At 43.1% G+C, this 20,870-nt stretch overlaps 1 protein-coding gene across 2 annotated transcripts in view; it reads left to right on the top strand.

The window, feature by feature from the left end:
- The window catches only part of Prorp (protein only RNase P catalytic subunit), an 89,106-nt gene that overhangs the window by 29,311 nt on the left and 38,925 nt on the right, over nucleotides 1–20,870 (top strand). For both annotated transcript variants that reach the window (XM_050138865.1, XM_050138864.1), the window contains exon 5: nucleotides 11,809–11,916. In XM_050138865.1, coding sequence (XP_049994822.1) covers nucleotides 11,809–11,916 — 108 coding nt within the window. The remainder of the gene's footprint in view (nucleotides 1–11,808; nucleotides 11,917–20,870) is intronic.

Here is a 20,870-nt window from a genome sequence, read left to right as displayed (position 1 = left end):
TTTTTTTTTTTTTTTTTTTTTTGATTTTTGAGACAGGGTTTCTCCGTAGCTTTTTTTTGGTTCCTGTCCTGGAACTAGCTCTTCTAGACCAGGCTGGCCTCGAACTCACAGAGATCCGCCTGCCTCTGCCTCCCGAGTGCTGGGATTAAAGGCAAGTGCCACCACCGCCCGGCTCTATATGTAATTTTACTATGTTAAAGTTAAAACCTTTTTATTTAGACAGAAAAGGGGAGATGATGTGGGAATCCCCTCTGTATGCTGTGAATATGTTTTATTACCATTAGTTAATAAAGAAGCTGCTTTGGCCTATGGCAGGGCAGAATATAGGTAGGTGAGAAGACTGAACTGAATGCAGGGAGAAAGAAAGTGGAGTCAGGGAGACGCCATGTAGCTGCTGAAGGAGAAAAATGCCAGCCAACCGCCAAGGAAACAAGACATGTAGAAAATGAGGTAATGCCACACCTTTGTGGCGATACACAGATTAATAGAAATGGGTTAATTTAATACATAAGAGCTAGTTTGGAATATGCTTGAACTATTGGTCAAACAATGTTGTAATTAATTAGTTTTATGTGATTATTCAGGTCTGGCTGACTGGGAAACGGAAAAGCAGTCCCCGTTTACATGAGTACTGGGGTTCCAAGCATAGACACTCGGCCTGGCTACTTAATTCTAATCTCTAAAATCTGATAAACATGTTTTTATGAACTTACTATGTATTTGTAACTTTTAAATATTGAGCCCCTAGAAGTAAATGCTCATCAGACCAGAATAAAATTACCGGATCACATAGAGTAACAGTATTTTTAGATTTTGAAACATATTGCCAACACAATCTACCAGGAGAGTGAGACGATTACACTGCCCTGCAGGTTAGAGAGCTGTGGTGTGTTCCCTGTGTGTACAGCCCTTCAGGGTAGACCCTGTTATCTGTCTATGTCGATGAGGGCCAGAGTGGAAGGGCTCCTGGTCATTCCCAGACCGGTGTGGGTCCCAGGCCTAGCCCATTTCTGCGCCATATTGTCACTCTAAGATATTAGCCTTGTCGTTTTTATTTCACTTTTCACTTTATTGCATTCATGTGTGTCTGGTGTATGTGCGCATGCCAGTGTGCATGCCGGTGCACGAGTGTGGACGTGTTGTGTGCTGGTGTGCACGTATGTTGTGGCCAGAGGCTGAGGTCAGGTGTCTTCCTTGGTTGCTCTCTCTGGTTTAGCTAGTCCTTCTCGCCTGCTTGCTTCTGGAATCTCCTGTCTATGGCCTGAGGGCAGATTACAGGGGGGCCACCGTGCACGGCTGACATTTATGTGGCTGCCAGGGATCTAAACTCCAGACCTTATGTTTGTGTGGCAAGTACTTTATTGATACGTTGAGCTGTTTTCTAGCCTCTGATTGCCCTTTTTAATAAAGAATAGCTCCCCTGAATAAAAAATGTTGGAAGGCCATTCGGGAGTGACTTGCAGGTGTTCTTTCTGCCTAACCCCTAAACTTCTGTTGTTCCTCCGAGTTCCTTCACCCTGGGCCTTCCTTCCTTCTGCTCTTCTGCCCGCTCTCCCTATACTTCAGTACCTCTGGTTTTCTTTAGCACATGCATGCCAGTGACTCCCAGGTCTGTGTAGCTCCAGCCCTGCATGCTCCCCAGACCTCACGCTTCCTGGTGGATATCTTACTAAGTACCAGGCTTGCAGCGGCAGGCTGAGCGGGAAACTTTTCCATTCTTCAAAATGTCTTTATGTTGCTCACTCAGGCGACAGATAACAGAGAGTGTTTGAAGACGCAGCCCATTATCTTCTTGCTGTTGTTGCTATGGAGAAGTTTGCTTTCTGTTCAGCTTCTGCTCCCTTGCACAGGGTCTCTATTGTTTCTCTGACAGTTGTTTTTCTCTGCCCTTGTTTCACTCTGACGCACCTAGGTGAGGTATAGTCATTCTCCCCTTGGGATTTATCAGCTTCTGGAAACTGAGCTTTCACATCTTGACTCAATTCTACATAATTCTCAGCCTTCATGCCTTCAAGTTTCGCTTCTAACATTCCTACTGGATGCTCTCGTTCCCCGTCTTTCTTCATTTTTAATGTATTTCATTGACTCTATACATTCGAATTATATTTGGGGGTAACGTCTTTAGATTTGCATTTCTGCCTCTTCAGATGTCTCACACTACTTTATTTATGTATTCTTATATTTATTTGGTGTGCATTTCCGCACCATAGTGCTCATGTGAAAATCAAGGGCCCCTTCCTGGAGGCTATTCTCCCACCTGTGTGTTCCGGGCACCAAACTCTGGTCATCTGGCTTTGCCCACCAGCACCTTTCCCCACGGAACCATCTCTCAGGCCCCAGATGTCTATTCTTTATCTACTTAGGCTCCCCTCTTCCCACACACAATTGGTTAGTAGTTTGCAGGTCGTAGTTCACCCGTCATAAGTGTGCAGTTCAATGATTTCTGAGAGAGTTTATGTATTCATGTGACCATTACTATACTGCAGTATTAGGCTGCTTCTTTTCTCCAGAAGTTTCCTTGGACGCTTTGGGGTTAACCTTGCTTTTACACCCAGCTCCAGGTAAGCGATGATCCGTTCTCTGTAGTTTTGCCTCTACTAAACATTTAATATAACAAAAATCCCAGAACGTGTGACCCTTTTGTCTGCTTTCATTTAACATTAGATTTGGTTTTATATGTTTTGTATTTGTGTGGTTACATGGTTTCCTTTAGTTGCTGCATAGCACTCTAGCCTGTGAATACACCACAGTTTATTATTTACTTTCCCCAGCCTCGTGGTTTCAGTTATTTCAGTTGTGCTTTTTGTCTTTGCTTTTGGTGCAGTGCTGGGGAGTGAACCCAGAGCTGCACCCTGCAGGCAGGCGCTCTGCCCTGAACTGTATCGCTGGCTCGATTTCAGGCTATGTTAGAAGTTCTAAAAGTCTTATATATATGGGTATTAAGTCTGCATGTATGTCTGTGTACCATATGTGTACCTGAAATTCAAGGAAGCCACGAGAGGGTTTCAGATCCCCAGAAACTGGAAAGACTTCCCTGAGCTGTCACGTGGGTGCTCGGAATCGAAGCCACCTCCTCCAGAAGAACACCCAGTGCTTTTAACCTCTGAGCCATCTCTCTAGCCCATAGTTCAGATTTTTAATTGCAGGACTTATGCTCCAATTTCTGAGGATTTTTTTTAATATTTATTTATTATGTATACAATATTTCTATCTGCATGTATGTCTGCAGGCCAGAAGAGGGCACCAGACTTCATTACAGATGGTTGTGAGGCACCATGTGGTTGCTGGGAATTGAACTCAGGACCTTTGGAAGAGCAGGCAATGCTCTTAACCTCTGAGCCATCTCTCCAGCCCCCTCTGAGGATTTTTAAAACTTTTATGTTTTAAATAATTTTACAAAGCTATGGTATTTGTTTCTTGAGACAAGGTTTTATTTACATAGCCCATACTGTCTTCAAACTCGTGATACTTCTGCCTCAGTCCCCGCAATACTGGGGTCACAGGTGTGCATCACCAGGCCTGGTATTTAAGGCTTATGTTGTCCCCTAGGTCATCACCAGGCTGGTTTTAACATTTATTTCCTATTGTCTCTTAGGTCATTCTGTTATCCTTAGCCTGAGTTCTTTGGACTCCGTTCTTGTTCATGAGAGGACTCATACATGATTGATAGTTTCCTGTGTGCTTATGGTTTGAACCAATGAGTCCATCTGTAGGGAAGTTTTTCTCTCTGTAGGAATGCCTTCATGGATAGGACTGTTGATACTCTCCGGGGATGTTTTGTTTGCTTTAGCCAAATTTCTCAGAGCTATTCCCAGACGAGGCCCACTTCCTGTACTCATTCTTGTGAGCACATGACTTTGTCTGAATTTGTGTTCCAGGCCTGTTTAATATGTGCCTGTGTGTACCTTTTCTTCAGGAATCTTCTTCCTTTCTTAGTCCCCTGATGGAAAAACAAACAAACAATATTTGTTCACTTAAGTTTCTTATTTATTCATGAGTTTGCTTCTGATCTCTCATTTGGGCCCAGGGTTTGATAGGGTGCCATTTCCTGCAGGCTATCAAAAGTCAGACTGTTGACTAACTCCTCCCAGTGTTAGTGCCAAAGCTTATGCTTCCATCCCCACCCTAAGATGCGGCTTTGTCTTTGGCACTTGGCGTTTTGTTTTCCTTTTAAGTTCAACCACGTACTAAAGGATTTTAGGAGCTGGACAGACGTAGTTGAGTTAGTAGAGCGCTTGCCTAGCCCAAACAAAGCCCTGAATTCAGTCCCTAGCATCACATAAATGAAGCGTGGGAGCAAGTGCGTGTAGTCAAGGCACGTAGGATGTAGAAGCAGGAGTATCCAGAGTTCAGAGTCATCTTTGGCTACAGAGAAAGTTCAAGACCAGCCTGGACTGCATGTGATATTATCTCAAAAACCTAAATAAATATTTTGTTGTGAGAAATGCAGCTTACTCGTTTGGTTAATTATTTTTATTATCTTTATTTTGCTTAATTTGGGCGATGCTGGGATCAGACCCACAGCCTTGTACATGGTAGGCAAGCGCTCTACCACTGACCTACACCTCTAGCTATGTTTATTTGAGTCAGGGTACACGGTGTAGCTAAAACTGACCTCAAACTTGAACACCTCCCTCCTTGCTGGGATTCCATGAGTGTGCTGCTATACTTGACTACAAAGATTTAGGGACGTATTTATTGGTTTTTTAACATGGGTTTTTTCTGTGTAGCCCTGGCTATTCTGGAACTCACTCTGGGGCAAGGGTGGCCTTGAATTCAGAGATTTTACTGCCTCTCCCCCAAAGCTCCTCAGGGGCCTGAAATTCATCCTGCCCGCCTCCCAATGCTGGTGATGCAAACTCACAATCCACATGCAGCATTTTTACACAGGCCAACTGAGCTCTTCTGTAACCCTGAAACCTTGAAATTTCATCTGAATTTTCTGATTTCCGTAAGATGAAAAAAAGCGAGCAAAACTTCCTGACATAAATACCTCCCAAATCTGGCACACACCTTTAATCCCAGCACTCAGGAGGCAGAAGCAGGAGGATCTCTGTGAGTTCAAATCCAGCCTGGTCTACAGAGCGAGTTCCAAGACAGCCAGGGCTACCCAGAGAAACCCTGTCTCAAAAAGCCATTAAAACATAAACAAAAAAAGGATATACTGTCGTAGTCACAGCTAACGAAATAACTGTGGGAAACTAAAGTCTGAGCTTGCTAAACTTTCTCTTTTGGCAAGGTTTGAGAAAGGCTTGGGTTCTCCAGCCTCTGTTTTGACTGCCACGCTCTAACGGTACCTTTTGGATATGTGGCTTAGTTTCCCTACTTGCAGTAAGGCAGTCATGCAGTTATTGATAGACGTGTTCCCCTCAGTTCTTCTCTTATTGTGACGGAAAAAATTCAGCTTATAAACAAGTCACAATGCAGATGCTGTTCTAATGAAGCCAGGGTCTTAGGCTGATACGGGCCCTTCAGCAGTGCGCAAGTGTGTCAGTTTGGAAACTGGCATAGCACCTCTGCCTCTGCTGTAGCAGACTGAGTCTTAGCTACAGCTGCAAGATATTTCATCACAAAGGGGCATTTTGAACCTCAGGAGCTATAGCGATTTCCTTGGCTCCCTCATATCTGACGCCCTGTGTACTGGTCTTAGTGCTGGGGATTATTTGGGAACCATGTCCTAAAGAAGTCACATAATTGAGACATTAGTTATAAAGATATTTTTTATTGATGTTCCCACGTTGGGAACATTGCTTGTATCTAAAATAGCTGGTATTCCCCTGCTTTTCCACTTCCAGTATGACTAAAGCCAGTTGTCTTAATACCCCCTTTCTTTCTGTTTTTAAAAAAAAAATGCCGTGTCTGTTTTGCTGGGCGATAGTGGCGCATGTCTTTAATCCCAGCACTCTCAATGCAGAGGCAGATCTCTGTCTGAGTGTAAGGCCAGCGTGGTCTACAGAGTGAGTTCCAGGACAGTCACAGGGCTGCACAGAGAAACATTGTCGGGGAGGGGGGGTGTTACAAATTTTAGCATCTCCACCTACCAAGAAAAATTACTTGCTCAACCTGTTAGTCTTCTCACATATTAGGAGAATTTAAAGTAGAGTTAGGCTCGCCATGTGGGTCTTAAGATTCGTATAATTATACATCGGCTTTTTCCTTTGTTCTGGAGCTTATGTGTCATGTTAAAATTCCTGTTTCTTGCTCCCATAGTTTAGACTGCATTTCCGTGTTACAATGGTAAGACCACTTGGCAGACTTGCTTCATTGTTTCTAGCGTGAGCTAGGGTAAAGTAAAGAAATAAAACTGCTGGTGATTTTAGAGTTCATTTTACATTTTTTTTTTTACACTTTTCAAGCTTATAGTAACAAGGAGTTTCTTTTTTCTTAATTTAAACTCAAGATACAATCTTTTGAAGGGTTCAGGGTCTCCTGTAGCTCAGGCTGGCCTTATAGTCACTCTAGCTGAGGATGACCTTGAACTTTTTGTCCTCCCACCCCAGTCTCCCAAATGCTGAGCTGTAGGTAAGTGTAAGTGTCTCTGTGCCCAGAGTGCTTCCTCTCTCTGTCTGTCTCTGTCTCTCTCTCTCAGGAAAATCTCTCACCTGACAGTGGTGCACACCTTTAATCCCAGTTCTCTGGAGGTAGATGTGAGCAGATCTTTGAGTTCAAGTCCAGCCTGGTCTACAGAATGAATTCCAAGACAGCCAGTATTACACAGAGAAACCCCGTCTCGCAGAAACTACCACCACCACAACAACAACAACAAGAGAGAGAGAGAGAGAGAGAGAGAGAGAGAGAGAGAGAGAGGAAAAAGAGAAAGAAACTCTCTTGTAGCTCAGCTGTCTTTAAACTATGCACATGGATGAGCTTAAACTTGTAATCTACCCCTCTCCACTTCCTCCAGAATGCTGAAAATACAGGTGTACACTACCACTCCATTTTTTGAGACAGGGTCTCACTATGTAGCCTGAAACTCACAAGTTCTAGGATTAACAATGTGCACCACCATGCTCACATGAATTTTCTTTTAAAGCCATGTCCTAAAAACTTATCTCATGCATGTTAAAACAAGAGGACAACTTGTGAATATCAGTTATCTTTTCTACCCTGTGGATTCTGGAACTTGGAAGCAAGCCCCCTCCCCACTGAGCCATCTGGCCAGCCCTCTTTTATTTTCTTATATTTAGCCAGTGTTAGCATTTATTTTACCTGCTTGATCCCTCCCAACATTTGTGTTAATAGCCTGTTTGTGAATCATATTTACAATTCCTTTTGGTTACATTTCACTTATATTGTAAAGCATCAAGTGAATAAAAAAAGGCAATGACTGAAGCATGGTTATAATTACCCACAATTCCAGTTCTCAGGAGGGTGGGGCAGGAGGACTGTGAGTTTGAGGCCTGATTTTTAAAGTAACGTATCCTTAGACCCAAATTTTGAAGTCAAGATACCTTTAAAGTATATATGTTGGCTTAGCTTAGTAGCCTTTACAATGAGTGTCTCTCTCAATTTAGCTAATTCACAATCAAAAAAATTCAAAGTAAACATAGTAATATACATAATCCTTGACTCCGCCTACTCTCTCTATATATATCTCTTCCAGCCTGACTATATTCTGCCCTGCTATAGACCAAAGCAGCTTCTTTTATTAACCAATGCTAGTAAAACATATTCACAGCATACAGAGGGAAATCACACATCAATTATATCTCATTAAACCATTTTAAGAAAAAAAAATGTTTTTAGTGACAGCCAAGAAGTAAAGGATTAATGTTTAGGTAGACTTTCTATATCCTGGATCATTGGGCAATGTACATTTACATATAAACCAATAATAGACATGAAAGAAATAGTTCTTCTTAGATTGTTTATTGGGTAATATTTTCTTTGTTTTATTTTGAACAGGGTCTTGTGTAGCCCAGACTGCCCTCCACCTCCCTATGTAGCTATGTATTGACCTCTTAGTTCTCCAGCTCCAAATGATGGGATTGAGGCGTGCACCCACACACTCACCTCTATTCAAGTTCACCCTCCATGCAAGCTGCTGGGCTTTCAGGCTTGCACTGCTCTGTCTTGTCTTTCGTGTGGACTACCTCAGTAGGCCAACTCTATTTTGGTCACATCTTGTCTGCATTAACTGCCTGGTGGCTTTTGCATTCAACAAAATAAATGTATTTCACTCCAGAAGCAGGTGGATTTCTGTGAGTTCAAGAATAGCCTGATCTTTATAACTAGTTCTAGAACAGCCAGAGCTACATAATCAAAAGATGCTTTCTCAAAAATAAACTAAAACTCAACCTGAGCTTCAGGAGCACCTTTGGGAATACTGCATGGATCCCTCACTGACAGTGTCCCCGGTGGATGGACCTGAGCAGTGGGAGTGGAGGAGCAGCCTGGCGTTCTGGACCTTCTTCTCTGAGTAGAAATACAGACCAGGAGGATAGTCTTTGGATGGGGATTTTATGGCATCCAGAGAGTCACCTTTCCCATAAATTGTCTCAGGCATACCTTTTCCCAGTCTGTAGTTTTAAGGAATTTCCAACTGCTCTGAACACCACAATATCAGAATAGAAAGGGGAGTTTGTAAGTTATCTAGTCTAACTTTTTATGAGACTCATTTTGATGTCCGTGTTTGCCATTACTGAGATGAATACAATATGTTACTAAGCACAGCACCAAAATGATAGCCGGCAGTGTAGTGGAGAATGTCTGCTCTGCTGGTTATTGGTGACACTTTTTTTTGGTACAGCCCCAGTGTGGCCTCACACTCTTACCAATCCTCCTGACCTCCTGATATATTAGAAATGGCCTCTTAGGAAAGCTTCAGTGTTGGCAATTTAATGCACTTGTCCTGTTTCCTTTTGTTTATTTAGCTGTATATGGGAGAAACAAACAAAAATGATAATCATATTTGTTAAGTTTCAAACCTGGGACAAACGGCTGATGTGTCTGTTTAACATATCGAAGCAGACCTGGCCTCCAGGTTCTCCCAGCATCCCTCAGTCTCTACCTGTTACAGGGTTGGCTGGCATACCCGCCCCCTACCCTGAACTTTCTGGCCCAGGGTCTGGGCTGCCCTTCCCTCTGAGGCTCTTTCATATATAATCCAGACATTGTGGTCACCCTTTGTCCCTGTAGAATCCAGACATTTTGGTCACCCCCTGTCCCTTTGGCCTCCTGACGGGGGCACCTCATCATGTCTCTCCCCTCTCCCTTCTCCTCCCTTCTCCTCACATGGCTCAGGGTCATGACCACTCTGGACTCTCCCACATGTCCCTGCCTCTGGGCATTTTCCTCCCACGTATCTACAGTAAACTTTGTCCTCCACCATACCTAGGAACAGCCATGTCCTTTCCTTTGTATTTCATTCAGTAGTGCATAGAAATCTTTAATTCTTCTTGATATTTTGCTCTCATTTATAGAAACTGATGTTCCTTGTATACATAATAAATAAATCTTATTTATTATTAGTATCCCTATTCCAACCAATATTTAGTTGGTTTTGTTACCAAATACAAATTTTAATTTTAATTATTTTATTTTTGTATGTGTATGGGTGGACTTTACTTGCATCTCTCTATGTACCTCTGTGTACCAAGGAAGCCAGAAGATGACGTTGGATCCCCTGGAACAGGAATTACAGATGGTTGTCTTTTTGTGGGTGCTGGGAATTGAGTCCGGGTCCTCTACAAGAGCAGCTACTGCTCTTGACTACTGAGTCATCTCTTCAGCCTTCTGCGATCCATTTTAAAATAATTTTGTATGCAATGGGAAATAGAGGATGAGGACAGTTCTTCACTGTTTGCCTTACTGAATTTAATTTGAGGTGGTAAGGGGATGAAAGAGCATAAGGGGGGAAGAATATGATCAAAGTACATTACAGGTGTATGTATGTGTAAAATTGTAAAGAATAATCACATTTAAAATTATTTGTTTCCTCCTATATCAAATGTACTCTTCTATTATTTCTGGCCTTTTGGCTAATACCAAGTATAAATTTCCTCTACTAACTTAATTTTTGTTTTGGTTTGGTTTTCAAGACAGGCTTTCTCTGTGTAGCCCTGGCTTTCCTGGATCTTGCTCTTTAGACCAGGCAAACCTCAAACTCACAGAGATCCACCTGCCTCTGCCTCCCAAATGCTGGGATTAGACATGCATGCCATCACCACCAGGCATTAATTTTGTATTGGCACACAAAGAAACGGGTTTGAATTTCCACCCTAAGTGTCATTGCTTTGTTCTTACTAAGCCCTCCTGCCCCTCCCCCATTGTTAACCACCTTCTTCTCCAGAGTCTTCCTGCCCCAGACTCCACTGCACTCTCTTCTCCTCCCCTCTCTTTCCTTTCCTATCTCCCAGTGCTGGATTTCAGGTGTAGGATATCACGACCATGCCTGCTGTTTCTCTGACGCCTCTGTCTCTGTCTCTCTCTGTGTTAGCATAGCATTTTTAAACATTTGTTTAAATGTTTGGTTAGTTTTTTCTGTGTGTGTGTGTGTTTTGTTTTTTGGTTTTTGGTTTTTCAAGACAGGGTTTCTCTGTGGCTTTGGAGCCTGTCCTGGAACTAGCTCTGTAGACCAAGCTGGTCTCCAACTCACAGAGATCTGCCTGCCTCTGCCTCAGGAGTGCTGGGATTAAAGGCGTGCGCCACCATCGCCCGGCAGGTGTGTGTGTTTTGAGTCAGCGTTTCTCTGTGTAGCCCTGGCTGTCCTGGAACTAGCTCTGTAGACCAGGTAAACCTTAAACTCAAAGAGATCCACCTGTCTCTGCCTCCCAGGATTGCTGGGATTAAAGATGTGTGCCACCACCGCCAGGCTAACCATATGCTTTTAATCGAAATATAATTATATCCCGTCTCCCCTTTGCTCTCTCCAGTAATGGCACATACTTGTACTCCCAGCACTCAGCAGGCATGGGCAGGAGGTTCCTGTTCCTGGCCAGCCTAGAGTACATAGTGAGTTCGAGACCAACCTGAACTGTATAGCAAGCCCTTGTTTCAAAAAACAAAGCTCAAGAAAAAAAATTTTTTTTGAGACAAACTCACTGTGTAGCCCTCGCTGACTCAAAAATCCCCAAGTAGACCTCAAACTCAGAGATTTAACTGTATCTACCTTCAGAGTGCTGGGGTTAAAGATGTGTGCCACCAAGAAAATAAATAAAAAATTTAAAATGTAGATCCTTGTTCTTTCACCACGGTTACCAGGTAACTGATTTCTGTGTGTTCACTTCTCTTAGGAACAGGACTTAACAATTTCAGTATCCTGATCTCTTATGATATTGTGTGTGCCGCTGGCAGGCTAGTGACTGTCTGAAATCAGGCTGGGCGCGGAGATGTCCCCTGAGGACAGCACTAAGATTGTAGGGCCCTGGATACGTGCAGTTGGCATCTAAATGCAGCCTTTTTAGATTTCATGTGTGTGTGTGAGAGAGAGAGAGAGAGAGAGAGAGAGAGAGAGAGAGAGAGAGAGAGAGAGTTTTTATGGGAGCAATATTCCAGTTATCAAAATAATAATCACCTTGGCATGTTTACAGTGAAGCCCTTGTTCACTTCTCTGGTTTAGTTGTTTTTGGATTGGTTTGTTCTGAGACAGGGTCTTCCACATCTCCAGGCGGCTCACTGTGTGACCGAGGATGACCTTGACCTCTCTCAGTCTCCTCTTCTCTGGTGTGGAGTAGCTTTCCTAGTTTGTGCAGTGCTGGGAATCAAACCCAAGGCTGCAGGCAGAGCAGATGTGTTCTACCCCCTCCCCCGTCCTCATCCCCAGCCCCTAGGCTCTTCTTGATGTTCTGTCTGACTTTGCTTTTTCAGGAACTGAAGAGATTTGAGAACTTTATAAACTCCTGTCCTCCTTTTGATATTGTTATCGATGGCCTCAACGTTGCAAAAATGTTTTCTAAGAGTCGTGATTCTCAAATTGTAAGTATGTTTTATTTTTCGTTCTTTGTAGAAACAGTTCTTGTAAACAGCTGCTGCCCTCTTTGTATAGCCTGCAGCTTGCCTTCTCCTGACCTCTCCTTGCTCCTTGGAGTCACTGTTTTCAGTGGATCACATCTCTCTAATTTGAAAATACACCAAGATATAGTATCAAGATATTAGATACTCATTAGTTTGGGGACTTCCATACATGATACTTTCATAAATTAGCCTATGCAGTTGTTTCTCACTGGGTAATCATTTGTTTTTATCAATTTGTAAATATTCTAGCAGTTTCAGATAAGACTACCATGATCTTTCAGTCTTTCCCCCCTCATTTTGAGACAGTCTCTCTATGAAGACCAAAACAGATCTGAACTTACAGAGAGACCCTCCTGCTTATGTTTCCCAAGTGTTCCCCTCTGAGATCATGATTTTTCATAGCAGCAATGAGATTAGAAAATTAAAGCTAATTTTGTACAATAAATCCCTAGAAAACCAGAACGTTAAAATTAGACTGTAGGGAGTGCCTGGATTTCAGGCCTGTGGCTCTTGTCGTTAGTGTTTTGTGTCCTCTTCTGTAGATGAAGGTAGATCCTGTTGCTTTTGGTTTTTGAGACAGAGTTTCTCTGTGTAACAACCCTGGCTGTCCTGGAACTTACTCTGTAGACTGGGTGGCCTAGAACTCACAGAGATCCTGCCTGTCTCTGCCTCCTGTGCCTTGCATGAAATTTAATGAGCTAGTGTGAGATTAGATGAGCTGGTTGATTTTTAAAGATATCTATTTCTTTATTTTTTTTTAAAGATTTATTTATTTATTATGTATACAACATTCCTTCCATGTATGCTCTATTTCTTTATTTAAATACATTTATTATATGTGTGCACCTAAGTGCGTGTATGTGCACCATGCACACACATGTGGGTGCCTGCAGAGACCAGGAGACAAAATTAGAGTTGGGGGTGATTTAAAAGGTGTTGGTGTGGGTCTGGGAACTGAACCCAGGTCCTTCGCAAATAGTCTCTCCAGCCCCTAAATGAGCTAATTCTTTTTTCTCCTTTTTATTTATTCTTTGTGTCTTTCACGTCATGTATCTCCATCCCATTCATTTCCCTGTCTCTTTGTATCCGCCCTCTGCCCTTGCAACCTCCCCTGCAAAATAAAATAAAATTTAGGAGAAAAGAAAAAGTTTAAAAAGAGAGAGAAAAGAAAAGAATCTATCTCATCATAGAAGCTGCAGTGTGACACGCTGAGTCACGCAGTAAACCCTTCTCTCTATATATCTTTACTTGCAAGTGTTCATTGCACAGAGCCATTGGTCTGGTTCAAGGACTCTGGCTTCTGCTACACTGTCGAATGCTGGGCCCTCACTGGAGCTCCTCTTGCTTATCCTGTGCCATGGAGATCCTGCAGCTTTGGATCAGTAGGTCAGGTCCCTTCATATGCTCCAGCAAATCACAGATGGGGTGGATGTTGGGGTGGGCCAACTCGTAACCCTGGCTCTGGACTTGGGTAGTTGCAGGGTTGGTCAGCCTGCCACCTAACTGAGCTAATTCTTGACATGTACTTATTGTAGTGTTTGGCATAATCCAGTGAATTTTAAAGCAAGGGGAAAGAGCAACGCAGAGCCTGTGTGTCCATGTGTTCCCATGGTTGTGGCTTTGTAGGAACAGAGGCACGGTGATTTGTTTCGTGGTTGTTGGTTTTAGAGCACGTTCAGTATCCTGCTTTGAATAACCGACAGCTTTTACTTCGTTATTTTTAGCCGTCTTCAGCAAGTAGTCTTCATGCTTTATTGAGCATGTGCTCAGAGTCTAAGCTTGAGTCTCCAAGTAAACAGCCATCTTCTTTGTAAAGTAACCAAGAATGATGTAAAGGCTGCGAGGAGATGGCCCAGTGGGTAGTGTTGTGTTTGCATGAGGACCTGAGTTCCTGTCCCCAGCTCACAGAAAAGCCAGGCATAGGAGTAACCCCAGCATGAGGGGCAGGCCGCCAGGTAGTCTAGCTGGAATAGCGAGCTCTGCATTCAGTGAGAGATTTAGTTAGAATGACGATGTGATGGAGGAAAGCGCTCTGCCTCCGTGTATACCTGCACACCCTCACTCACATACATTATGAGCACGTATGCACGCACACACATATACATACACACGAATACACATATATACACATGTACACTGTCACATGCATACACATATATGCATGCACACATATACTGCACACATGCACACACCACACATGTATACATGCACAAATACACATATACACTAGCATACAGACACATATGCACACATTCCTTTATATACATATACACATAATACACTTATACACACACACCCTCACACATGCATACACCACATGCACTTGCATAAACCACATGCGTGTGCATACACACACACCCTTATAGATGTATATACCACACATACACAAATACACATATACATGAATATATATACACACACATGAACACCTTCACGTTCGTACATATGCACTCACATTTATACCTTCACATGAATATACCACACAAACATGCATACACACCCACCCTCATAAACATATACATCACACACACACAAACACATACATGTTGACAGAGGTTTCCTTCCTACCAGATCCCTCAGCTGTTCAGTCCTAAGAAATACACAGAGGTCTACATTAATCATAAACTGGTTGGCCTAATAGCTCAGGCTTTCTTATTAACTAATTCTTACATCTTAAATTAGCTACACAACTCATGTATACACATACACAATAGATGCACACAATCTATACATGCACATACCACACACATATACATACACATGAATACACATACACACCACACACATGCATATGCATGTACACACACGTGTGTGCATGCACAGACACAGATAATAAGCAAGGAAGGGAAAGATACAGAAGAAAGGCTGTGAAAAGTCTGGTGTCGCTCACGCCTCTACTCTCAGCACTTTAGCAAGACATTGGTGAATTCAGGGGCAACTCGAGCTGCAGAGCAGGACTCTCTCAAAAAAAAAAAAAAGGCGACTCTCCTTTGAGAAGTCCACGCCTACACTCTGGGGTCTGCTAGGCCTTTTTTCTGGGTGCCTTTCTTTCTCCTAACACTACTGCTTAACATATCTCCACTTCAACTCCCCACAAAAACAAAACAAAACAGAAGCTAAAAAGGAAAAGAATTTGGTATGGATAGTCTAGAAGAACAAAAACCAATTCTATTAGTCAAGATAGGTTGGGCTATGCTGCATAATAATTCGAGTTTTCAGTGTCTTAAAGCATGCTAGCTTTTTAACTTTTTTTTTTTTTGATACCTGCCCATTTAAGGCCATCTGTGTTGTTATCATCCTCATTCCAGAATCAGAATAACTAAATTATTGCCAGTCCCAGTGACAAGGGGAAAAGAAGTTGCAAAGGCTCTGTTGGCTAGTAAAGCTTCTGCCGATTTGGTCACTTCCAAAAGGTCGCTTCTCCCTCTTAAGTTGTTTATTATTGTTGTTATTATTAGTGTGTGTGTGCATGTGTGTGTACAAGTGTGTATTGTGTATGTGCATGTGACTATGTCGTGCTTCTGTCTGGGTAACGGGGATAAGATGAAGTCGCCGTAGCTCTGCAGCAGGTACTGTCACCCACTCAGCCCCGCTGTTCCTATTTTACCGGCAGCTGCTGCAGATTCCCCGTCACACCTGAGTTCAGTGGACGGGGAAGGCAGTCTTACCATGTGCTCAGAAGGAGGAAGAGTGTTTGTGAATAGCTCTTCTGGCTGCCACGCTGAGGATGCTGTCTTACACACTCAAGCTAAAAACGAGTTTTAACATAGCAGTGCAAACCGTCTTTGCCTCGATTCTTTTTTTTTTCAAAATCTAGGTCCTTCGTTGCGGTTCTGTGTGAACTCGTGTTGGTTATTTTTCTTAGAATAACCGGGGAGCGTTCCAAGGCTCGGTGACTCAGGCTTGACTCACGCTCTCACGCCTTTCATTTTAAGAACTGAGTTTTTCTTTTCAATCACCGAGTGTTTGTTAATACTTGGTGATGTGGGGTGGCTTCGAGGGGACAGGAGCAACATGCAGCTTTTCACCCGGGAAACAAAAGAGTAGAAAGCGGAAAGGTTGTTACGCCACGGTTTCTGTCATTGTCTTCTCACCCACACACCTGCCCATGCATCAGTCCCAATGCTTTTGTTCCTTTTGCAGTCTGCATTTTAGATTTCCAGTGTTCCTAAGCCTGTCTAATAGAGGGAGTGCGGGGGGAAAGTACACCATTTTAGTTAATCTTACTAGCCGTTCAAACTCTGCTCCCTGCTTCTGCAGCTAACGGAGAATTGGTTAAAATGGCTTCGACAGAGGGAAAATTTATCATGTAATTTACGAGAATTATGGGCAGACATCAGCACTGCGTGCTTTCGCGTTTGCAGCTTGCTTCGGGCAGTGATGGAAAGGCGTTTGGTTGGAAACGCCGCAGAATCCGTTCTGATTGCCACCGCTTAGCTGCTTTTCCTGCAGGGAGAGAAAAACGGAGGCAGGGCATTAGCCATTAAAGGTCATTTGATAGAGCATTTACTTGGCAGCGAGTTCTCCTATTTTTTTCTGCCACTCAAGTTATTTTATTTCTCTCCGCTGATTTACATAACCCGTGTTAATGTCTCGGCACCATGAAGCTCCTGAGATGCAGTAGGCTCTGCTCGGGGTTTGTGTGTGGAAAACTCTGTCCCTCTTCCCAGCTGTGGAAATGTTGAATTGTCACCGCTGTGCTTGAAACTGTTCCAGTGCCTTGAAGGTGGCGAGGCCGCTCCTCCTGCTGCGTTCCCAGCAGCGAGCGCTGATGTTGAAGTGGACTTTCTAGTACATCTTTTCTTTGGGATGGTTCATTTCTACTTTTATGTGCAGTGGTCTTTGGCCTGCATGTATGTCTGTGTAGGGTGTTGGATCCCCTGGAACTGGAGCTACAGACAGGTGTGAGCTGCCATGAGGGTGCTAGGAATTGAACCTGCGTCTCCGGGAAGAGCAGCCAGTGCTCTTAACTGCTGAGCCGTCTTTCCAGACCCTAATACATCATCTTTGGAATTCTCTCCTGGGTGTATCGTTTCCCCGTCTTCCCCATTTTCCCCGGAAGGGCGGCTCTACAGGAAGCTTGCCTGGGTTCTCAGTTCCCCAAACTTGACTTTTACCCTCAAAGAACACATTGCTTCAATGTCAGGGTTTTTAATTTTTCTGTTTTTCCTTCGTTTGGAGAAAATGTTTTAGTATTTTTTTCCTATATTGGAATCTAGAATCAAAAATGTTTGTTTCCACTTTGGTTTGAAGCTTTGTGCCTTACAAACAGCTGCAATGACAGTTATTGGACATGATAGATAATATTTTTCATTTTGATCAGCTGGTTAGCAGTAGATTTTTTTTCCCTGTTAGAATTCGAAAGGTAGCTGACTTTTCTTTCTTTCATTTGTTTTTTAAATGTGTGTGAGTGCTTTCCCTGTGTCTATATGTATGCGCCACATTTGTGGGACCAGAAGGATTCGAATCCCTAGAAACTGGAGTTGCTGAAGTCCCTGTCAGTATTTATTTTTTCATTTTCTTCTTTATTTTTTTTTCTTTTTCTTTTTTGGTTTTGTTATGTTTTTTGAGACAGGTTCTCATTATATAGCTCTGGCTGTCTTGAAACTCACTGTGTAGGCTAGCTAGGCTGGCCTCAAACTCTCAGAGATCTGCCTGTCTGTGCCCCTCAATTGCTGGGATTAAAGATGTGTGCCCTCACAGCAAGCCTTTTCTTTTCTAGCCCCCGCCTGGTCCCCCGGACATTTTTAAGGATAGCAGTTACTCAGTTATTTCTGAATTAAACTCTAATCCAGAAAATTTGTCTGAGTCACTCAAAATGAACCAAGTTTTTATTAGTATTCTGATTTCAAGATTAAGAACGATGCAGTGGAAGGAATGAACTGACTCCCAGAAATTGTTCCCTGACTTGCACGCGCGCTTGCACACACACACACACACACACACACACACACACACACACACGTTACCCTGAGGAATGACTCATGAGATTGTCTTCTGTTCTCCACACGCATGCATGTACACAGTGTGTAAATATAATTATCCTCTGGTATCCTAGATACCAGATTTGTACATGCTGAAGACCTTTATATAAAATAGTGTAAGGGCTGGAGATGTAGCTCAGTGATTAGGAGCACTGGCCGCTCTCCCAGAAGACCCAGGTTCAATTCCCAGCACCCATGTAACTCTGTAACTCTGGTCTCAGGGAATGTAATTTCCCTCTTCTGGCCTCAACAGGCAACAGGCACACATATGGTACAAAGACATACATGTAGGCAAAACACCCGTGCACATAATGATGAATAAAATAAGGCGGCATAGTATTTACATGTAGCCTGTGAACATCATCCTATAGTCTTTAATTGAAGGCTAGGTTATTAATAATCCCTAATACAATTTAAATATATGTCCAGGAAATAATGATAACAGGAAGAGTCCGTGCACATCTGGTTTTGATACATTTTAAAAATATATTTTCAATTCATGGTTGAATTTGAGGTTGGAGCATCCATGGATACTGAGCATATGAATTTAAATCTCCTTGTCAGATGCTGTAAATGTTGGCCTGTGATGTGGAGACATAGCTTTAGCTCATTAGCTGTGTATCTTACTCTGGCATGAGGCCCTGTGTAAGGTGAAGGCATATGGAGTTCCGTGGATGGTGCTGTCCAGCATGCTCACTCTAGCCAACCACTGAGCTCATTCCTTCCTCTTGATTTGATTGCTTCCGGTTTTAAATTTATTCCGATGTTGTTTCTACTCCTTATCACATTTTGTTTCAGGGTTTTGTTGTCATTGTTATTTTTTAGACATACTTTTTTTTATTTATGTGTATGGGGCGGGGTATGTACACTTGAGTGCGGCTGCCGTCAGAAGCCGAAAGAGCATCAGATCCCCGGGAGCTGGAGCTGCAGGTGGTTGTGGGCTGACTGACAAAGGCATCCTCTCTCCAGCTCCTAACTATACATCTTTCATAAGTACTCATAACTATTCTCTTTCTTCCAGCTCACACATATTTTAGTAAAGACATTTTAAAATAAATATCTAGATCTATATTCCTAAGCACTGATGTTACTGCAAACCAATGAAAATGTTTGCATGTGTATATGTGTATAGTTTGCATGTTCACATGTGTGGGTACATGGGGGGGATTGAACTCAGATCATCAGCATGCAGCTTTGCCTGCTGAGGCATCTCATCAGCCTCAGAGCCAGCAATTTTTGTATTCATATAGGTTTTTTAATGAATCTTAGGGTAGAAACTTATTTTGTAAGGTAAATATACAAAACTCATTTTAGACGAGTAGAACTTGGTCCTAAAAGTGATGTACTTTCATTTTCAAAATAGAAGTTTGTTATGTTGCCATAGTAACTGTTATGTTATCAAAGCGTTCTACTGATGTAATGATGCTTTAATTTGCTTAGAGTATGTCTTCTATTGATTTGCTTTGGGGTTTGTTTGCTTTTAAGACAACATCCAGGCTGGCCTTGACCCTAGGCAATCCTCCTGCCTCAGCAGCCCCAGTGCTGGGATTTTTTTTTTTTAATTTTAATTAGACCAAAGAGAAAGTGTTAAATGGAAAAACATGAAACTAAAAGTAATCAAATAGACTATCAAAGCAGTAAAGCTGCCCTTTCTCTCTCTAAGGAATCTGAAACATCGCCCAAACAAATCACCGATGGTGTAGATTCCTGAGACTAAACTGGAAACAGTGAACTTGACCTGTGTGTCTTAAAACAGCGGGCACTGTACAGATTTAAATTCTAGCTCATTTTGGGTGTGCCAACAAGAGATGATGTCTTAGGGTGAGTGTCGCTGTGACGGAACATCGTGACCCACACAGCTTGAGGAAGAAAGGGCTTATTGGTGTGTTGCTTTCACATCACTGAAGGAGTAAGGACAGGAACTCAAACTCAGGGCCGGAGCCTGGAGGCCGGAGCTGATATAGAGGCCATGGAGATGCTGCTTACTGGCTTGTTCATCCTATTTGCTCAACCTGCTTTCTTATAGAACCCAGGATCACCAGCCCAGGGCTGACACCGCCCGCAGTGGGCTGGGCCCTCCCTCATCAATCACTGATGAAGAGAATGTTCTCTAGGCTTGTCTACAGCCTGATTTAATGGAGGCATTTTCTCAGTTGAGGTTCCCTCCTCTCAGATGACTGGATTGTGTCAAGTTGGACATAAAATTAACCAGCAAGATGGCCTGTTTGTTTGTAGTGCTGAGGCCCAGACCCATGCTCTACAACCGAGCTGTACATTCCCAGCAGGGGTTCTTTATAAGCTCATCGCATGCTGGGAAAGTAAGGCTAATCCATGACTCCTTGTTTTTAAATAGTTATCAGCTGGGAGCTAGAGAGATGGCTCAGCTCAGCGGCTAAGGGCATCGGCATCTACTGCTCTCGAGGGGAGCCCCTGTTTGGTCCCCAGCACCCACATGGTGGCTCACAGCCTTTTTGTAACTCCAGTTCAAGGGGATCTGATGCCCTCTTCTGACCTTCATGGGCTCCAGACACTCATGTGATAAACATACAAACATGCAAGCAAAACAGTCACATGCATAACATAAATACACCTAAAGCCTTAAAAAGCTAACAGTTGGAAGCTAAGGTAGAAGGGTCACAGTTCCAGGCCAGCCCGGGTCTCAGGGACACCACAACAATGAAAAGGATAAAAAGTAAAATCATGGTGACTTATGAATGAGAATTGTTGGCGGGTAGTCGGGGTTGGCGAGGGGCGCAGAGGGTGGCACTTGGGGATTTTTCTTCCTGTTCGTCGCTCATGACATGGTAATGGAGAAGTCAGTCGCCCTGGGGCTGAACAGTGCCAGGCTGGCTGCACCTCTCTGTCACGTGCCACCCCACCCACCCCTCCTGCTTGACACATGAGTTCTTTTCTCATGTGACTGCATATCTT

Source organism: Alexandromys fortis, unplaced genomic scaffold, assembly GCF_014885135.2.
Source record: "Alexandromys fortis isolate MF-2015 unplaced genomic scaffold, M_Fortis_MF-2015_v1.1 scaffold_35, whole genome shotgun sequence".
Lineage (NCBI taxonomy): Eukaryota > Metazoa > Chordata > Mammalia > Rodentia > Cricetidae > Alexandromys > Alexandromys fortis.
The sequence above is the reverse complement of the archived record's forward strand: the minus strand, read 5'-3'. Positions and strand labels throughout refer to the sequence as shown.